The sequence below is a fragment of the Eucyclogobius newberryi genome, unplaced genomic scaffold, assembly GCF_026437365.1.
Source record: "Eucyclogobius newberryi isolate DKJ021-1_F unplaced genomic scaffold, fEucNew1.0.hap1 SCAF_20, whole genome shotgun sequence".
Taxonomy (NCBI): Eukaryota; Metazoa; Chordata; class Actinopteri; order Gobiiformes; family Gobiidae; genus Eucyclogobius; species Eucyclogobius newberryi.
Genome location: NW_027315835.1, coordinates 5,097,560 through 5,115,473, shown reverse-complemented (window position 1 = coordinate 5,115,473; position 17,914 = coordinate 5,097,560). Strand labels below are relative to the sequence as shown.

The 17,914-nt window shown below is 43.5% G+C and overlaps 1 protein-coding gene across 1 annotated transcript in view; it reads left to right on the top strand.

Annotated features, from left to right (window-relative positions):
- pald1a (phosphatase domain containing paladin 1a) overlaps positions 1-17,914 on the top strand; it is a 129,916-nt gene that overhangs the window by 56,928 nt on the left and 55,074 nt on the right. Inside the window, exons 14-18 of the mRNA XM_072455812.1 lie at positions 991-1,170; positions 2,468-2,665; positions 4,086-4,226; positions 15,013-15,084; positions 17,565-17,705. Coding sequence (XP_072311913.1) covers positions 991-1,170; positions 2,468-2,665; positions 4,086-4,226; positions 15,013-15,084; positions 17,565-17,705 — 732 coding nt within the window. The remainder of the gene's footprint in view (positions 1-990; positions 1,171-2,467; positions 2,666-4,085; positions 4,227-15,012; positions 15,085-17,564; positions 17,706-17,914) is intronic.

Genomic DNA, 17,914 nt, shown 5'->3' with positions numbered 1-17,914 from the left:
ACATAAAAGTGACATAAAAGTACTGCGTACCGCGTACACTCCATCTTTCGAGCATTCGCCATTCACAAAAATGATAAGAGTGTTATTTTGTCTCGAAAAAGCGAGGTGGGTGCAATCAAATCGAAATCGTAGTTTTTAATGAGGCTTCAATTTCCTCCACAAACGACAAAATCTCCTTGTTTTATTCTGCGTAAAACTTTAAACACACGTGAAGATTTGTACAAACATCTTTAAGTGTGTGTGATTCTTTGATTGGATTGTCAGCCTTTCATATTGTCAGTTCACAATGTTTAAAAATGCACACTTTTATTCAAGCAGATCTTTGGCGATAGAGCTCCCCCTGCAGGATCCTTGTCAAACTACATTGCCAGAAAACAGACTTCATCATAATCACATACAAAATCATTTAGCATGGTAAACAAAGGGCCAGGGTTTCTCAGGAGAGTTGTCTTCAGGTCGATGTCGGCGAATGTTTTAAGGCTGGTTTTCCGCCCCGAGACAGCAGGGGGCGACGAGGGACACTTCAAACGCCCCGAAAACACACATTTAACCATCACAGGGACTTACAAATTATTCAATAAGGGTAAAATGTTACTTCTGCCACTTTTGCTAATCTAATCGCGATCAGAAAAATCCCAATTACCGTATTTTAAGTCGCACTGGAGTATAAGTCGCAGCAGCCAAAAAATGCATAATAGAGAAGAAAAAAACATATAAATTGCACTGGAGTATGAAATGCAGTTGCAAGTGTGAAAATAACAAATAATATCACATATAAGTCATTCCGGAGTATAAGTATATAAGTATAAATATAAGTATAAGTTGCAACCCGGCCAAAACTATGAAAAAAGGTGCGACTTTTAGTCCAAATGTTGTTTCCCAAATCGTGCAGCCCCTGTGTGCGAGCGGTTTCCTTGAGAGAAACACTGACGCCTAGTAGCCGCGGCGGGAGTACGACACAATTGAAACACCCGCTCTCACTCTCCCCAGGCGTCAGCGTCGGTCCTGTCGCACCTGACGGACGAGAAGAGGAAGCACCGGCACATGCTGTGGGTGAACCTCCAGGAGGAGCTGGTGCTGGAGGCCAACGCTCACATCTACACCGTCCGAGAGCCTTCAAACGTGGGCCAGAGGATCCCGGCGCCCACCACCGACCCACAAACGCTGGAGGTACGGGTACAGCCGGGGGTACGAGTACAGCCGGGGGTGCGGGTACAGGCGGGGGAGGAGCCCACGAGCTCGGGATAATCACTCTGCCACAGTGACACGGGGAGGACGTGCTCTATTGTATAAAAGTATCTGACCAACTATCCAAGTATCATATAACTATCTAACTATATCAATCTATCCATCTATTTATCAAAGTATCTAACTAACTATCCATCTAAGTATCATCTATGTATCGAACTACCGTATTTTCTGGGCTATAAGTCGCACTGGAGTTTAAGTCGCACCAGCCAAAAAATGCATGATAGAGAAGAAAAAAACATATATAAGTTACACTGGAGTATGAAATGTGGTTGCAAGTGTGAAAATAACAAATAATATCACATCTAAGTCGCTCCGGAGTATAAGTATAAGTCGCACCCAGGCCAAAACTATGAAAAAAGGATTTTTGTATTACTTTGTATTTACTTCCTCTTTCAGATGTTAAAGCGCCCAGAATTTAGTTGAAAATGTAAATATTAACCTGAATTTTAATTGTTTTTCCTCCGAATATTGTTCGGTTTCTGTCATTTTCTTCTTCTTTTTTTCAAATATTTTTTTTTGCAATTTCAATTCCCAAAAGAAATAAAAAAAATAATAACAATTAAAAATAAATAAACAATAATAATGATAATATAAATAATAATAATATAAATAATAATAATACTAATAGAAATATAATAATAACAGAAATTACAATAATATAAATAATAATAACAATAATATCGTCATAAAGGCGCTGGCCCCGCTCGGAGCCCCACTATGAAATTTCCCTGTGTGGACAATAAAAGGATTATCTTAAAAGGATTATACTATCTTAATAATAATAGAAATAATGAAAAATAATCTCAATAGTACAATTGAAAAACATAAATAAAATAATAATAATGATAATATAAATAATAATACAAGCAATAATAATAATAATAATAATAGAAATAATGATGATAATAATAATTTGAATAAATAAATAATAATAATAGGGATAATGAAAAATAATCACAATAGTACAATTGAAAAACATAAATAAAATAAAGGCACAGCAAGTCCAACAGTCAAGTCCCATTTAGTCCAAAGTTGATCACATTTGTCCATTTACTTCCTCTTTCAGACGTTAAAGGGCTAAACTTAAGTTGAAAATGTAAATATTAAACAGAATCATCATCGTTTTTCCTCAGAATATTGTCCAGTTTGTGTCATTTTCCCTTCGTCCGGACTGGTTTTGTTTGTGGTGACCCTGAACGGTTCCTGTCCCGCTCAGGCACTGGAGGCGTCGCTGAAGGAGGCGATCGCGGGCTGTCAGAAGTGGCTGGAGGTGACGATGGAGCAGGACAAACAGATGAAGATGTTCAAGAGCGTCCGGACCGTCCAGGAGATCTTCACCGAGCACAAGAACACGCACCGGGGCCTGGTTTACTGCCGCGTCCCTCTGCCCGAGTACAGCGCGCCCCGAGAGGAGGTAAACGAGAGCTGGTGCGCCCTCTAGTGGCTAGAGGGGCACCATGCAGCTTTATGGTGGAGAGTTTAGCCACAGTTTGTTGCTCAAATCAATGCAAATGTCATTGTTTTTCTCATTGAATGTTGTGATTAACGCTTTAAAATAAACTATTATATCTTTTGAATGGGAAAAAGTCCTCAAAATGCTGCATGAAGCTGAAAATCACAAAGATAATGCAACAATAACAAGAAAAAGATTAAAAATGGCACAAAAAGTGTCACAAATTTGGTTGAATGTCTTTGGTAAATAAATTAGCTACAATAGAAATAGGCTAATCATAATAAACAAAAATACTAGACAATTCCAAGCTCAATAAACCAGACTCTGTCAATTTTAAACAAGTCAATTAATAGTTAATATAAAATAAAAAGAAAGTGTGCGTTCACACTTGCACTTTCTCCATTTTTCAGATTTGAAATGTTGAACAGCAAACATAAAAAACAGAACAAGAGAGAGAGAAATCAAATAAAACTGAAGACATCCAAAGACATTTAAGGGAAATATAAACCAAGTGGTCCAAAAGTCTGTCACATTTGTCCCATTAAAAAACAAAAGAGGAGAAAGAAGATACTGTCTTTATTATTTATTTTATTTTTTTAAAAGAGAAAAGGCTTTCCAATTCTTTCAGAACGTGTTGAAGAGCTGTCTCGGCCTGACCTCTAGTGGTTAAAAGAGGGAACATGTTTTATGCACGTGCAAAAAAAACAAAATAACACATATTAACACATATTTATGCCACTTTTTCCTTGTGTAATCTTGTAAAAAGCCAGTGTTTACAATTAAAATGTCTTTGTTTGCACAGAATAGGCATAAAACTAGATTAAACTGTTATTCTTCTTTTAGTTTTAACTACTTATTGTATCTCAAATTCAGATTATTTCGTTTTTTTATGACTAAAGTTTCTGTCCCAGTCATAACTCATTCCTACAATTAGTGCGTCCCCTAGTGCTTGAAATGGGTACAACATGTGACTTATTTATTTATTTATTCCTTTATTTCTGTTGTTTGCTTGTTTAGAAAAGACAAATACATTTCTACACTGGAAAAATGAGCTGTTTTAAACGAGATGATTCATTAAAACTGATTGGTATTTGTATTGATTTGACCATATTCTGACTTTTCATACGTTTTGTTCTAATTTCAAGTGCGGTTGCCTTTTGTTTTTCTAATTTCAAGTTAAAAAATGCTTGTTTTTCTTATTCAAAGTAAAACTAAATATGTTTCACTTGTTCCACTGGCAATATTCGTTAAATACAGTAAAATTAAGCCAAAAACAAGATAAATACTACTTATCTTAAGCACTTATTAACTTGTTATTGCCATATTTCCAGCGTGTCTACTGTCCTCATGTTTCTTTGCGCTTTATGTTTTTTCCCTGCAGGATTTCGACAGACTTTTGGAATCCATGAAAAGCTCTTTGGCCGAAGACTCTCGCTCGGCTTTTGTTTTCAACTGTTCGAATGGAAAAGGACGGACCACGACGGCGACGGTCATCGCCGCCCTCACGCTCTGGAACTTCAACGTGAGTGAAGCCGTGATGAATACTGCCCCGCCCTGACGTGTGGGTGGTGCTAATACGTTTTTTTTACTACTGTGTAAAGCACTTTTGGAGTTTATCTTTGACTTAAATGAAGCCCTAAATGAGAAAACATCTTAAAAACGCATCAGATTAAACGTTAGCGACCTTCACGTGTCACAAGAAATTTTAAAAGCTACTAAATCCCCAAAACATAGTTTTACTGTGCTTTTATTGTGAAAATCCCCAAAGCATAGCTTTACAATTATTTTATTGTGAAAATTCCCAAAACAGTTTTACAATGCTTTTTATTGTGTAAAACCCCAAATATTTTTTTTTTACAATGCTTTTATTTTGAAGGTAGTACTTGATGTCATTTTACTGCATTATTGCAATAGTCCATAGTAGCTCTGTGAGGGACTGGAGATGGTGGAGTATTGGATACAATGTAGTCGTCTCTCATAAAGTGCCTCAATTTGACTGTATCTATTAAATTGCATTGAACGTTCAATGTGCTTTTATTTTGAAGGTAGTACTTGAAGTACTTTAGTACTTCTACTGCTTTAGTGCAATACTTGGGTCTTGAGACCTGGGTCTCTGCTCTAGATTACTTTTGGACTTGGTACTAGGATTACTAGAATTCTGAATGTAGAAAAATGTACTACAACGTAGTACTAGTACTACGACAAGTACTATAACAAAGTACCTCAACGTAGTACTACTACAACAAAATACTACAACGTATTACTACAACATAAGACTGAACATACTGACTACACTGCTAGTACTAGGATTACTCGAATTCTAAAAATACTAAAATGTTTTACAATATTGTACTATAACCTACAACATAGTACTAAAAGTACTGAATACACTGCAAGTACTAGGATTTCAGGAATTCTAAAAGTACAAAAATATAGTATGAAATAAGTACGAAAAATACTACAATATAGTACTTCAACATGGTACTACATCATAGTACTGAAAATACTGAATGCACTGCACGTACTAGTATTACTAGAATGCTAAAAGTACAAAAAGTAGTACTGTACTGCAACGAACGATCGGGACACGCACTGGAATCGCTTTAAATTAACTTGTTTTGACTTTATTCGGCTGGATTGAGTGTTTTCGTCGTGTCGTTGCGATGTGTCTTGGCTCTGAGTCCCCCGGCTCCGGCCCCGTCCCCCGGCCCCGCCCCCCGGCCGGCGCCGTACCGCGTTTACACAAAGGAGGAACTCATGAAACTGCGGAAAACAGTCGTCTTACCCGGAGATCGTCACGTTATCCCGTCGGACATCCTAAGGAAAACGCAACGAGGCACACGGGCTGGACGTAAACTCCGAGAGAAGAGAGGGACAAACAGGAAGTCGGTTCCCGCCGTAGTCATGGGTAACGTGAGGTCCCTTCAAAATAAAATGACGGAAATAGCGAGCCTCATGCGGTCCCAGAGGATTTATAGGGACAGCAGCGTCTTGATTTTCACAGAGACCTGGTTAACAGCAGAAATGCCAGACTCTATTTTAGGTTTGGACAATTTTCATCTGCTGCGGGCGGACAGAACGAGAGAATGCTTGAAGAAAAGAGGTGGAGGTCTGGCGGTGTATGTGAACACGAGCTGGTCCAAACCCGAACACTGCACAGTGAGGGAGCAGCTATGTAACAAGGATATTGAACTATTGGCTATTGGCATGAGGCCATATTATCTGCCCCGGGAGTTCTCACATGTGATTTTGATCGCAGTCTATGTGGCCCCGTCTGCCAATGCTGAAAATGCTTGTGAAGCACTGCTCTCCTGCACTTGTAGGCTGCAAACACAGCATCCACAGGCTCTCTTCCTCATCTCTGGTGACTTTAACCACGCTTCTCCCTCTTCTGTTCTACCAACATACACCCAGTATGTTACCTGCCCCACCAGAGAGAATAGAACATTGGACTTGTTTTTTGCCAACACCAAGGAGGCTTATTCTTCTTCCCCCCTCCCTCCCCTGGGCAGCTCGGACCACAACCTTGTACATCTGAGGCCTGTGTATGAACCCATCGTGCGCAGGCAGCCTGTGGTGTCCCGTGAGGTGAGGATGTGGTCTGCTGAGAGCGAGGAGGCTCTGAGGGACTGCTTCAGCACCACTGTCTGAACTGAGCTTTATGACCCACATGGGGAGGACATCAACACCATCACAGAGTGCATCACGGACTACATCAACTTCTGTTTTGAGAACATTGTTCCCTCCCGGACGGTGCGGTGTTTTCCAAACAACAAGCCATGGATTAACCGTGAACTGAAGGCTCTGCTGAAGGAGAAGAAGATAGCCTTCAGGTCAGGGAACAAGGAGGAGCTGAGGACTGTGCAGAAGGAGCTGAGGAGGAAGATCAGGCAGGCTGAGGCCGGCTACAAGAGGAGGATGGAGGAGCAGCTGCAGCAAAAGAACATTCAGGGAGTGTGGAGGAGCCTGAAAACCATCTCGGGCTTCAAAATCCCCCCTGCCCAGACAGAGGGGGATCTACAGTGGGTGAATGATTTAAATGCTCACTTCTTGAGGTTTGATCGGTCACCCGCCCCTCCCCCTGCACAGCTGCATGCTCCCTCTTCCACAGCTGGACAATGCCCTGCATCTGTTACTCTTCGCTTATCTGCCCCGGACCATCAGCTCCCCACTTCGCCTTGACTCACTCATCCCCCCATCACACGGTCCCCCTGCCAACCACTGACTGTCACAGCAGCACAGGTGAGGAGTGAGCTGAAGAGGATTAAAGTGAGGAAGGCAGCAGGACCTGATGGCATCAGCCCCAGGCTCCTTAAGTCCTGCGCAGATGAACTGTGTGGAGTTATGGAGCATGTCTTCAACATGAGCCTGAAGCTGAGGCTGGTACCACGGGTCTGGAAGACCTCCTGTCTGGTACCTGTGCCTAAGACACTGCGCCCCAAAGACCTCAACAGCTTCAGGCCAGTGGCTCTCACGTCCCACCTGATGAAGACACTGGAGCGGCTAGTCCTGGACCACCTCCGCTCCACCCTGAGCTCAGCCATGGACCCGCTGCAGTTTGCATATCGGTCTGGCATCGGAGTGGAGGACGCCGTCATCTCCCTGCTGCACCGCTCTCTCTCTCACCTGGAAAAGCCTGGCAGCTCTGTGAAGATTCTGTTCTTCGATCTTTCCAGCGCCTTCAACACCATCCAGCCGCTGCTCCTGAGGGACAAGCTGGAGACGGCTGGTGTGGAGTATGACCTGGCAGAGTGGATCCTGGACTACCTCACAGACCGACCCCAGTTTGTGAGAGCCCGGAACTGTGTGTCTGACACTCGGATCTGCAGTGTGGGGGCGCCCCAGGGCACTGTCCTCGCGCCCTTTCTCTTCACCCTTTACACTGCAGACTTCAGACATGACACGGACAGCTGTGTCCTGCAGAAGTTCTCTGACGACTCATCATCGGACTCATCACGGACGACGATGACGCGGAGTACAGAGGACTGGCGCAGGACTTTGTGGACTGGTGTCAGCGGAACCACCTCCTCATCAACGCGGGGAAGACCAAGGAGATGGTGGTGGATTTCCGCAGACGCCACCCCACTGCCCCCTCACCAGTGAACATCCAGGGACGGGAGATTGAGAGAGTGGACTCATACAAGTACCTGGGTGTTCATCTGAACCACAAACTGGACTGGACTCATAACACAGACGCACTGTACAGGAAGAGCCAGAGTCGGCTCTACCTCCTGAGGAGACTCAGGTCTTTTGGAGTGACAGGGCCACTCCTGAAGACCTTCTACGACTCTGTGGTGGCATCAGCTCCTGTACGGTGTGGCCTGCTGGAGCAGCAGCATCACAGAGAGGGAGAGGAAGAGGCTGGACAGAGTCATCAAGAAGTCCAGCTCCGTCCTGGGCTGTGCTCTGGACTCGGTGCAGGAGGTGGGGGACAGGAGGGTCCTGGCTAGATTCACATCTATGCTGGACCATGAGTCTCATCCCCTGCAGGACACTCTCTCCGCTCTGGAGAGCAGCTTCAGTGAGAGACTGATCCACCCTCGCTGTGTGAAGGAAAGGTTTCGTAGGTCTTTCCTTCCTGCTGCTGTCAGACTTTATAACAAAAACTGTTAGTACTGAACACTCGCAATACTGACCTAACCTAATACTGATGTGCAATTCTGTCATATGTGCAATTGCTGTTGGAATTCATGTGCAATTACTGTGAAATTCATGTGCAACCTATGTGCTGTCGTGACACATATTCATGTGCAATTACTCTCGTGATCACATGCAATGGTATTTATGTATTTATTTATTCATTTGTCTATGGGAGTTTTTATTTATTTATAGGAGATCTTCTACTGAAAGTGTTTTACAGACTTCCTATAAGTGATCTGTTCTTCTGTATCTACCTCTGTATCTACCTGCGTTGCACCAATGAAATTTCCCCATGTGGGATAATAAAGGAATATCTTATCTTAACATAGTACTACAATGTGGTACTACAGCATGTACTATTATATATGAAATACTACATATACTACAATAATTTATCTGTATTTATTTATTCATTTATTTTTCCCCTCCATTCCTTATTAGGAAATGAGAGGTTCTGTTCTATAGGAGTTTTTGTTCATAAGAGTTCTTTTATTAAGAGTATCTACTGTATCTACCTGCATTGCAACAATGAAATTTCCCTGTATGTGGACAATAAAGGATTATCTTTTCTGCATACGCTACAAAACAGCCAATGGAAGAGCACTGTTTTTGTACGATGATGTCATAAAGAGATGTCATAAAGCCTCTGCTATAAAGCTGGTGTGAGGAAGCGACAGAATCATTTTCGACTGGACTTTGGAGACTCGAGAGCAGAAGCTGAAATGGAGAAACAGACGCTGAACACTTCATCTTCAGTTACGGAGATGTTCATGAGCGAGACGGAGGAGAAGAGAGACATTTTTACCGCCGCCATGGCAACGCTCCAGGAGCGGTTTGACAACAGCCTCGACGTGTTGTTTGTGCCCAGAGCCGTGGCCGATCAGACCAACGCACAACTGGGCGTGGCTCTCCGCAAAGTCTCCAAGCTCGAGGGGGAGAAGGCCCGTCTGCGGGAGCGCCTTGACCAGAAGGACGAGGAAATGCTGGCCCTTCACGAGAAAGAAGTGACACAACTGCGGCAGAAGATTGACGCGCTGGAGGACGAGCTCGACGCTTCACGAGAGGCTTTCGAGACGGAACTGCAGGCCGTCCACTCCCTCTGCGAGGATCGGGTGGAAGACGTGACCGACGCGGCGGACGCTCTCCTCTCCAAGTACAAAGAGCTGACCTCAGCGATGAAGCGCCTGGAGGTGGCGCTCAAACAGGCCGAGCCACAGGCGGGCAAGCGGGATGTGGACGGCGGGCGACAGCGGTGGCAGGCGCCTCGGGCCGACGACGCCGCCACCGCGAAAACACTGAAGCGTCTCCAGAAGCGCCTGGACTGGGAGATCGAGCTGAACGACGGGCTCAAAGGATACATCGAGCAAATGGAGGAGGAGCTCCGAGCGTTTCACGAGGCGCAGTCCGACTCGGCGCTCTGCCACGAGCCGACGGAGCCGTGGGAGCCAGAAACGGAGGAGGATTGGGAATCGAACGAGCCGCCATTTGTGTTGAGGCTGCCTCTGTAATGATGAGCTAGAGGTGAACCGACTTTCTCGTTCCCTGGAAAGAGTTGTGAATGATCTTGTTTATTGTTTTGAAGTAAATGATGAAATGATCAATGATTTGATCTACATTTTACTCTTCAAATTTGTCATTTTTATGCATCTATTTAGTTTTTTCTTATTTGTTTTGATGCATTCCTGTTGAGACGTTAATGTGTTTTTCTCTTGAATTGTTGACAAGACGACCAAAGTATTTGTATTTGTATTTGAAATGTACTGAAATTCGTAATGTATTGTACATGTTTGCAATAAATAATAGTGCACAACTATATCTTCTTTTTTTTGGGTGTTTTAGGGCGGCGTGTATCCACGTGTTACAAAAGCGCCACCTACTGTAGTTGTACATCTTACACTTCAATGCTACTGTTCTTTAGGCTTCATTCTTTAGGCTTCATTCTTTAGGCTTTATTCTTTAGGCTTTATTCTTTAGGCTTTATTCTTTAGGCTTTATTCTTTAGGCTTTAATTATTTAGGCTTCATTCTTTAGGCTTTATTCTTTATTCTTTAGGCTTTATTCTTTAGGCTTTATTCTTTAGGCTTCATTCTTTAGGCTTCATTCTTTAGGCTTCATTCTTTAGGCTTCATTCTTTATTCTTTAGGCTTCACTCTTTAGGCTTCATTCTTTAGGCTTTATTCTTTAGGCTTTATTCTTTAGGCTTCATTCTTTAGGCTTCATTCTTTAGGCTTTATTCTTTAGGCTTTATTCTTTATTCTTTAGGCTTTATTCTTTAGGCTTTATTCTTTAGGCTTTAATTATTTAGGCTTCATTCTTTAGGCTTTATTATTTAGGCTTTATTCTTTATTCTTTAGGCTTTATTCTTTAGGCTTCATTCTTTAGGCTTCATTCTTTAGGCTTCATTCTTTAGGCTTCATTCTTTATTCTTTAGGCTTCACTCTTTAGGCTTCATTCTTTAGGCTTTATTCTTTAGGCTTTATTCTTTAGGCTTTATTCTTTAGGCTTCATTCTTTAGGCCTCATTCTTTAGGCTTCACTCTTTAGGCTTTATTCTTTAGGCTTTATTCTTTAGGCTTCACTCTTTAGGCTTCACTCTTTAGGCTTTATTCTTTAGGCTTTATTCTTTATTCTTTAGGCTTTATTCTTTAGGCTTCATTCTTTAGGCTTTATTCTTTAGGCTTTATTCTTTAGGCTTCATTATTTAGGCTTTATTCTTTAGGCTTCACTCTTTAGGCTTCATTCTTTAGGCTTTATTCTTTAGGCTTTATTCTTTATTCTTTAGGCTTTATTCTTTAGGCTTCATTCTTTAGGCTTTATTCTTTAGGCTTTATTCTTTAGGCTTCATTCTTTAGGCTTTATTCTTTAGGCTTCATTCTTTAGGCTTTATTCTTTAGGCTTCATTCTTTAGGCTTCATTCTTTAGGCTTTATTCTTTATTCTTTAGGCTTCATTCTTTAGGCTTCACTCTTAAGGCTTTATTCTTTAGGCTTTATTCTTTAGGCTTCATTCTTTAGGCTTCACTCTTTAGGCTTCATTCTTTAGGCTTCACTCTTTAAGCTTCACTCTTTAGGCTTCACTCTTTAGGCTTTATTCTTTAGGCTTCATTCTTTAGGCTTTATTCTTTAGGCTTTATTCTTTAGGCTTCACTCTTTAGGCTTTATTCTTTAGGCTTCATTCTTTAGGCTTTATTCTTTAGGCTTCATTCTTTAGGCTTCACTCTTTAGGCTTCATTCTTTAGGCTTCATTCTTTAAGCTTCACTCTTTAGGCTTCACTCTTTAGGCTTTATTCTTTAGGCTTCATTCTTTAGGCTTCACTCTTTAGGCTTCACTCTTTAGGCTTCACTCTAGGCTTTATTCTTTAGGCTTCATTCTTTAGGCTTTATTCTGTAGGCTTCACTCTTTAGGCTTCATAGGCTTCATTCTTTAGGCTTTATTCTTTAGGCTTCACTCTTTAGGCTTCATTCTTTAGGCTTTATTCTTTAGGCTTCACTCTTTAGGCTTTATTTTTAGGCTTTATTCTTTAGGCTTTATTCTTTACACACACACATATTTTGAAGACGTGCAGCTACACTTGGGGGCAGTAAATGCACCTCTTCATTTGGCTGCCTTTAAAAACAACACAAGAACAACAAATATATTTTTAACATTTTCATATAACTTTTTATATATTTTTAAATGTTTTATATTAATAAGATACATTGTCAGTCGCCCCAAAAATACGTATTTAACCATCACGGGGACTTGAACAGGGTGAAAATGTGACTTAGTTCTGCTTTAATGAGGATTTTTGGCTCGTTATGAGATGATGGTTGAATCTGTGCCTGAATCAAAACACAAATCGATGCAGAAGAACATGATTTTAGCTTAAATAATGAGCGCCGTCTTAATCTTACCCTTGATAACATGTCCATGTCATAAGGCGCTGGTAGATCAGGCAGGCTGAGGCCGGCTACAAGAGGAGGATGGAGGAGCAGCTGCAGCAAAAGAACATTCAGGGAGTGTGGAGGAGCCTGAAAACCATCTCGGGCTTCAAAATCCCCCCTGCCCAGACAGAGGGGGATCTACAGTGGGTGAATGATTTAAATGCTCACTTCTTGAGGTTTGATCGGTCACCCGCCCCTCCCCCTGCACAGCTGCATGCTCCCTCTTCCACAGCTGGACAATGCCCTGCATCTGTTCCTCTTCGCTTATCTGCCCCGGACCATCAGCTCCCCACTTCGCCTGGACTCACCCATCCCCCCAGCACACGGTCCCCCTGCCAACCACTGACTGTCACAGCAGCACAGGTGAGGAGTGAGCTGAAGAGGATTAAAGTGAGGAAGGCAGCAGGACCTGATGGCATCAGCCCCAGGCTCCTTAAGTCCTGCGCAGATGAACTGTGTGGAGTTATGGAGCATGTCTTCAACATGAGCCTGAAGCTGAGGCTGGTACCACGGGTCTGGAAGACCTCCTGTCTGGTACCTGTGCCTAAGACACTGCGCCCCAAAGACCTCAACAGCTTCAGGCCAGTGGCTCTCACGTCCCACCTGATGAAGACACTGGAGCGGCTAGTCCTGGACCACCTCCGCTCCACCCTGAGCTCAGCCATGGACCCGCTGCAGTTTGCATATCGGTCTGGCATCGGAGTGGAGGACGCCGTCATCTCCCTGCTGCACCGCTCTCTCTCTCACCTGGAAAAGCCTGGCAGCTCTGTGAGGATTCTGTTCTTCGATCTTTCCAGCGCCTTCAACACCATCCAGCCGCTGCTCCTGAGGGACAAGCTGGAGACGGCTGGTGTGGAGTATGACCTGGCAGAGTGGATCCTGGACTACCTCACAGACCGACCCCAGTTTGTGAGAGCCCGGGACTGTGTGTCTGACACTCGGACCTGCAGTGTGGGGGCGCCCCAGGGCACTGTCCTCGCGCCCTTTCTCTTCACTCTTTACACTGCAGACTTCAGACATGACACGGACAGCTGTGTCCTGCAGAAGTTCTCTGACGACTCTGCCATCGTCGTGCTCATCACAGACGACGATGACGCGGAGTACAGAGGACTGGAGCAGGACTTTGTGGACTGGTGTCAGCGGAACCACCTCCTCATCAACGCGGGGAAGACCAAGGAGATGGTGGTGGATTTCCGCAGACGCCACCCCACTGCCCCCTCACCAGTGAACATCCAGGGACGGGACATTGAGAGAGTGACTCATACAAGTACCTGGGTGTTCATCTGAACCACAAACTGGACTGGACTCATAACACAGACGCACTGTACAGGAAGAGCCAGAGTCGGCTCTACCTCCTGAGGAGACTCAGGTCTTTTGGAGTGACAGGGCCACTCCTGAAGACCTTCTACGACTCTGTGGTGGCATCAGCTCTCCTGTACGGTGTGGCCTGCTGGAGCAGCAGCATCACAGAGAGGGAAAGGAAGAGGCTGGACAGAGTCATCAAGAAGTCCAGCTCCGTCCTGGGCTGTGCTCTGGACTCGGTGCAGGAGGTGGGGGACAGGAGGGTCCTGGCTAGATTCACATCTATGCTGGACCATGAGTGCCACCCCCTGCAGGACACTCTGTCCCCTGCAGGACACTCTGTCCGCTCTGGAGAGCAGCTTCAGTGAGAGACTGATCCACCCTCGCTGTGTGAAGGAAAGGTTTCGTAGGTCTTTCCTTCCTGCTGCTGTCAGACTTTATAACAAAAACTGTTAGTACTGAACACTCGCAATACTGACCTAACCTAATACTGATGTGCAATTCTGTCATATGTGCAATTGCTGTTGGAATTCATGTGCAATTACTGTGAAATTCATGTGCAATCTATGTGCTGTCGTGACACATATTCATGTGCAATTACTCTCATGATCACATGCAATGGTATTTATGTATTTATTTATTTATTTGTCTATGGGAGTTTTTTATTTATTTATAGGAGATCTTCTACTGAAAGTGTTTTTCAGACTTCCTATAAGTGATCTGTTCTTCTGTATCTACCTCTGTATCTACCTGTGTTGCACCAATGAAATTTCCCCATGTGGGACAATAAAGGAATATCTTATCTTATCTTATCTTATCCCGGAGCACCATCCTCAAATAAAGTTTAGAACCGTAATAGAAAGGTAAAAACTGGCATGCGAAAAACAATAAGGTGGTGAATAAAAACTGCAAAAGACTGAATACAAACGACAGACTATATTTACCCAGTGTTTAATAAAGAACTGCTTTGTCCGTATTATATTTGTAGTTCATGCTCAATTTAATGTTTTTTTTTTACTTTAAACGACACTGCACCAGTTGTTTTTCTGAATTGCGTTAGCGACAGTAAAGTATGAAAATTGCGGGAACATTTGCGCACAAAATTGGATTATTACCAGATTTTTGGAGTTGTAAGTTTATTAAAATAACATGTAAACCAGTAAATCTGATTCATTTCTTAGTCAACTCACATCCGATTGTTTTTAATTCCTCTTTAAAGGTTAAAAAAATCTGGAAAAAATCAGATCTTGCAGCTTTTGACACGGAAAATGACGCCAAAAAAAGAAAGAGAAATTGACTCCACTTTGTCTTTCAAATACAAATCACCCTCTGCTGTAAACTAAACACCAAAACCAGGTCTAATTTTTTATTTTTATTTTTTAATGTGGATGTGTAAATTCTTTGCCGAGATGTGATGTGAATTAATTTGTTTTTGTTTGTTTCAGGGTTTTCCGGAGATCACAGACGACGAGATTGTGAGCGTTCCTGACGCCAAGTACACGAAAGGAGAATTTGAGGTTTGTTCCGTGTTTTTATTTGTATCATAGCAGGTTCGTTTATCCAGGGGGAAAGTCAAACGAGGCACGTGAAGTCGTCTTGTCACAACAGTTAAGTCCTGTTTTAGTCCCGTTTTAGTCTTGTTTTAGTCCTGTTTTTGTCCCGTTTTAGTTCTGGTTTAGTCCTGGTTTAGTTCTGGTTTAGTCCTGGTTCAGTCCTGGTTTAGTTCTCTTTTAGACCTGGTTTAGTCCTGGTTCAGTTCTGGTTCAGACCTGGTTTAGTCCTAGTTTAGTCCCAGTTTAGTCCTGGTTCAGTCCTCTTTTAGACCTGGTTTAGACCTGGTTTAGTCCTGGTTTAGTCCTGGTTTAGTCCTGGTTTAGTCCCGGTTTAGTCCTGGTTCAGTCCTGGTTCAGCCCTGGTTTAGTCCTGGTTCAGCCCTGGTTCAGCCCTGGTTTAGTCCTGGTTTAGTCCTGGTTTAGTCCTGGTTTAGTCCCGGTTTAGTCCCGGTTTAGTCCTGGTTCAGTCCTGGTTCAGACCTGGTTTAGTCCTGGTTTAGACCTGGTTTAGTCCCGGTTTAGTCCTTGTTCAGACCTGGTTTAGTCCTGGTTCAGCCCTGGTTCAGCCCTGGTTCAGCCCTGGTTTAGTCCTGCTTTAGTCCTGCTTTAGTCCTGGTTTAGTCCTGGTTTAGTCCCGGTTTAGTCCTGGTTCAGTCCTGGTTCAGACCTGGTTTAGTCCTGGTTTAGACCTGGTTTAGTCCCGGTTTAGTCCTTGTTCAGACCTGGTTTAGTCCTGGTTCAGCCCTGGTTCAGCCCTGGTTTAGTCCTGGTTTAGTCCTGGTTTAGTCCTGGTTTAGTCCCGGTTTAGTCCCGGTTTAGTCCTGGTTCAGTCCTGGTTCAGACCTGGTTTAGTCCTGGTTTAGACCTGGTTTAGTCCCGGTTTAGTCCTTGTTCAGACCTGGTTTAGTCCTGGTTCAGCCCTGGTTCAGCCCTGGTTTAGTCCTGGTTCAGCCCTGGTTCAGCCCTGGTTTAGTCCTGCTTTAGTCCTGCTTTAGTCCTTTTTTAGTCCTGCTTTAGTCCTGGTTAAACTGAAGTTCGTTTGGTTGTCGGTCAGATGCCAACATGACTCATTTGCTCTGTATTTTCCACTTTGTCGCTCTGTAACTTGTAAAATCGCCTCAGAAAACAAACGAGCTAACGCCGCTCACATCTCGACACATTCAGCTCATTTTCATCGCGCCATAAAACACTGCATTAAACTTTATCAACCCGAACGCGCTTAAACGCTTTAGTTTTCTCCGCCTTGTGTGGCAGAGCAACGTGCCAGTCACCGCGGCGACAATGGGATCGTAACCAGGAAACGCTGAGCGGCCTCTGCTAGCAACGCCAACGTCAATCTGCTGGAGCTTTGAATGACACTGCGGGACTTTGACATGTTTAGCTGTTAGCTTAAGAGACACGCTGACCTTTTCTTTTCTTTCTTTTCTTTTCTTTTCTTTCTTTCCTTTCTTTTCTTTTTCTTCTTTTTTTATCTTTTTCTCCTTTTTTTCAAGCGTCCTACAGCCCTCGTTCATGTACCTTTCTAAACTATTTTAAGTATCTTCAGTAAATTGCTGTATTTTCCAGACAATAAGTCGCACTGGAGTATAAGTCGCATTTTTTGGGGAAATGTATTTGATCAAATCCAAGAACAGACATTTCATCTGTAAATGCAGTTTAAAATAATAACAGATGAGAGAACATGGTGAATAGGTGTACGTATGCTAACGCTAACACCTTCAGCTACATGACGTATGCTAACGCTAACACCTTCAGCTACATGACATATGCTAACGCTAACACCTTCAGCTACATGACGTATGCTAACGCTAACACCTTCAGCTACATGACGTATGCTAACGCTAACACCTTCAGCTACATGACGTATGCTAACGCTAACACCTTCAGCTACATGACGTATGCTAACGCTAACACCTTCAGCTACATGACGTATGCTAACGCTAACACCTTCAGCTACATGACGTATGCTAACGCTAACATCTTCAGCTACATGACGTATGCTAACGCTAACACCTTCAGCTACATGACGTATGCTAACGCTAACACCTTCAGCTACATGAGGCACAGACAGAACTGTGGTAAGTGTCTGGTACGTTAGCGTAACATATGAACAGTTATTCAGATAACTATAGCATAAAGAACATGCTAACAAGTTTAGCAAAGCATCAGTTTTACCCCAAATCACTAAATCCATTGAATTCTTCTTCCTCTGTGTCACTTCTAAACAACTCCACAAACTCCAGAGGAAGTGCAGATTCTTCTTCTGCGTCGCTAAATAACTAATAATAGCACATATAAGTCGCTCTGGAGTATAAGTCGCACCCCGGAAAAAACTATGAAAAAAGGTGCGGCTTATAGTCCGGAAAATACGGTAATAATTCGACATTAATCCAGGTTTCCGCCGCCGCCTCCGTACATAACGACGTTTGCCGTGTCCCGCGCAGGTGGTGATGCGGCTTGTGCGGCTGCTTCCCGACGGGCACAGGATGAAGCGCGAGGTGGACATGGCGCTGGACTCGGTCAGCGAAACCATGACGCCGATGCACTATCACCTGAGGGAGGTCATCATCAGCACCTACAGACAGGTGAGGCTCGTGCACACGCTCCTCTCGGCTCCGCCCGCCGCCGCTTGTAATGTCGGGGGGCCGGGAAAACAAACATGGAGGCGCCCACGGCAGGTTGCAGAACACTTTTGATGGAAAAGAGTCACAAAACCACGACAGAGAGAAGAGTTTTTTTGTTTGTTTCGGGCTTGTTCTTGTCACTTTCACTGTTGCGATGTGTTCAGTACTGC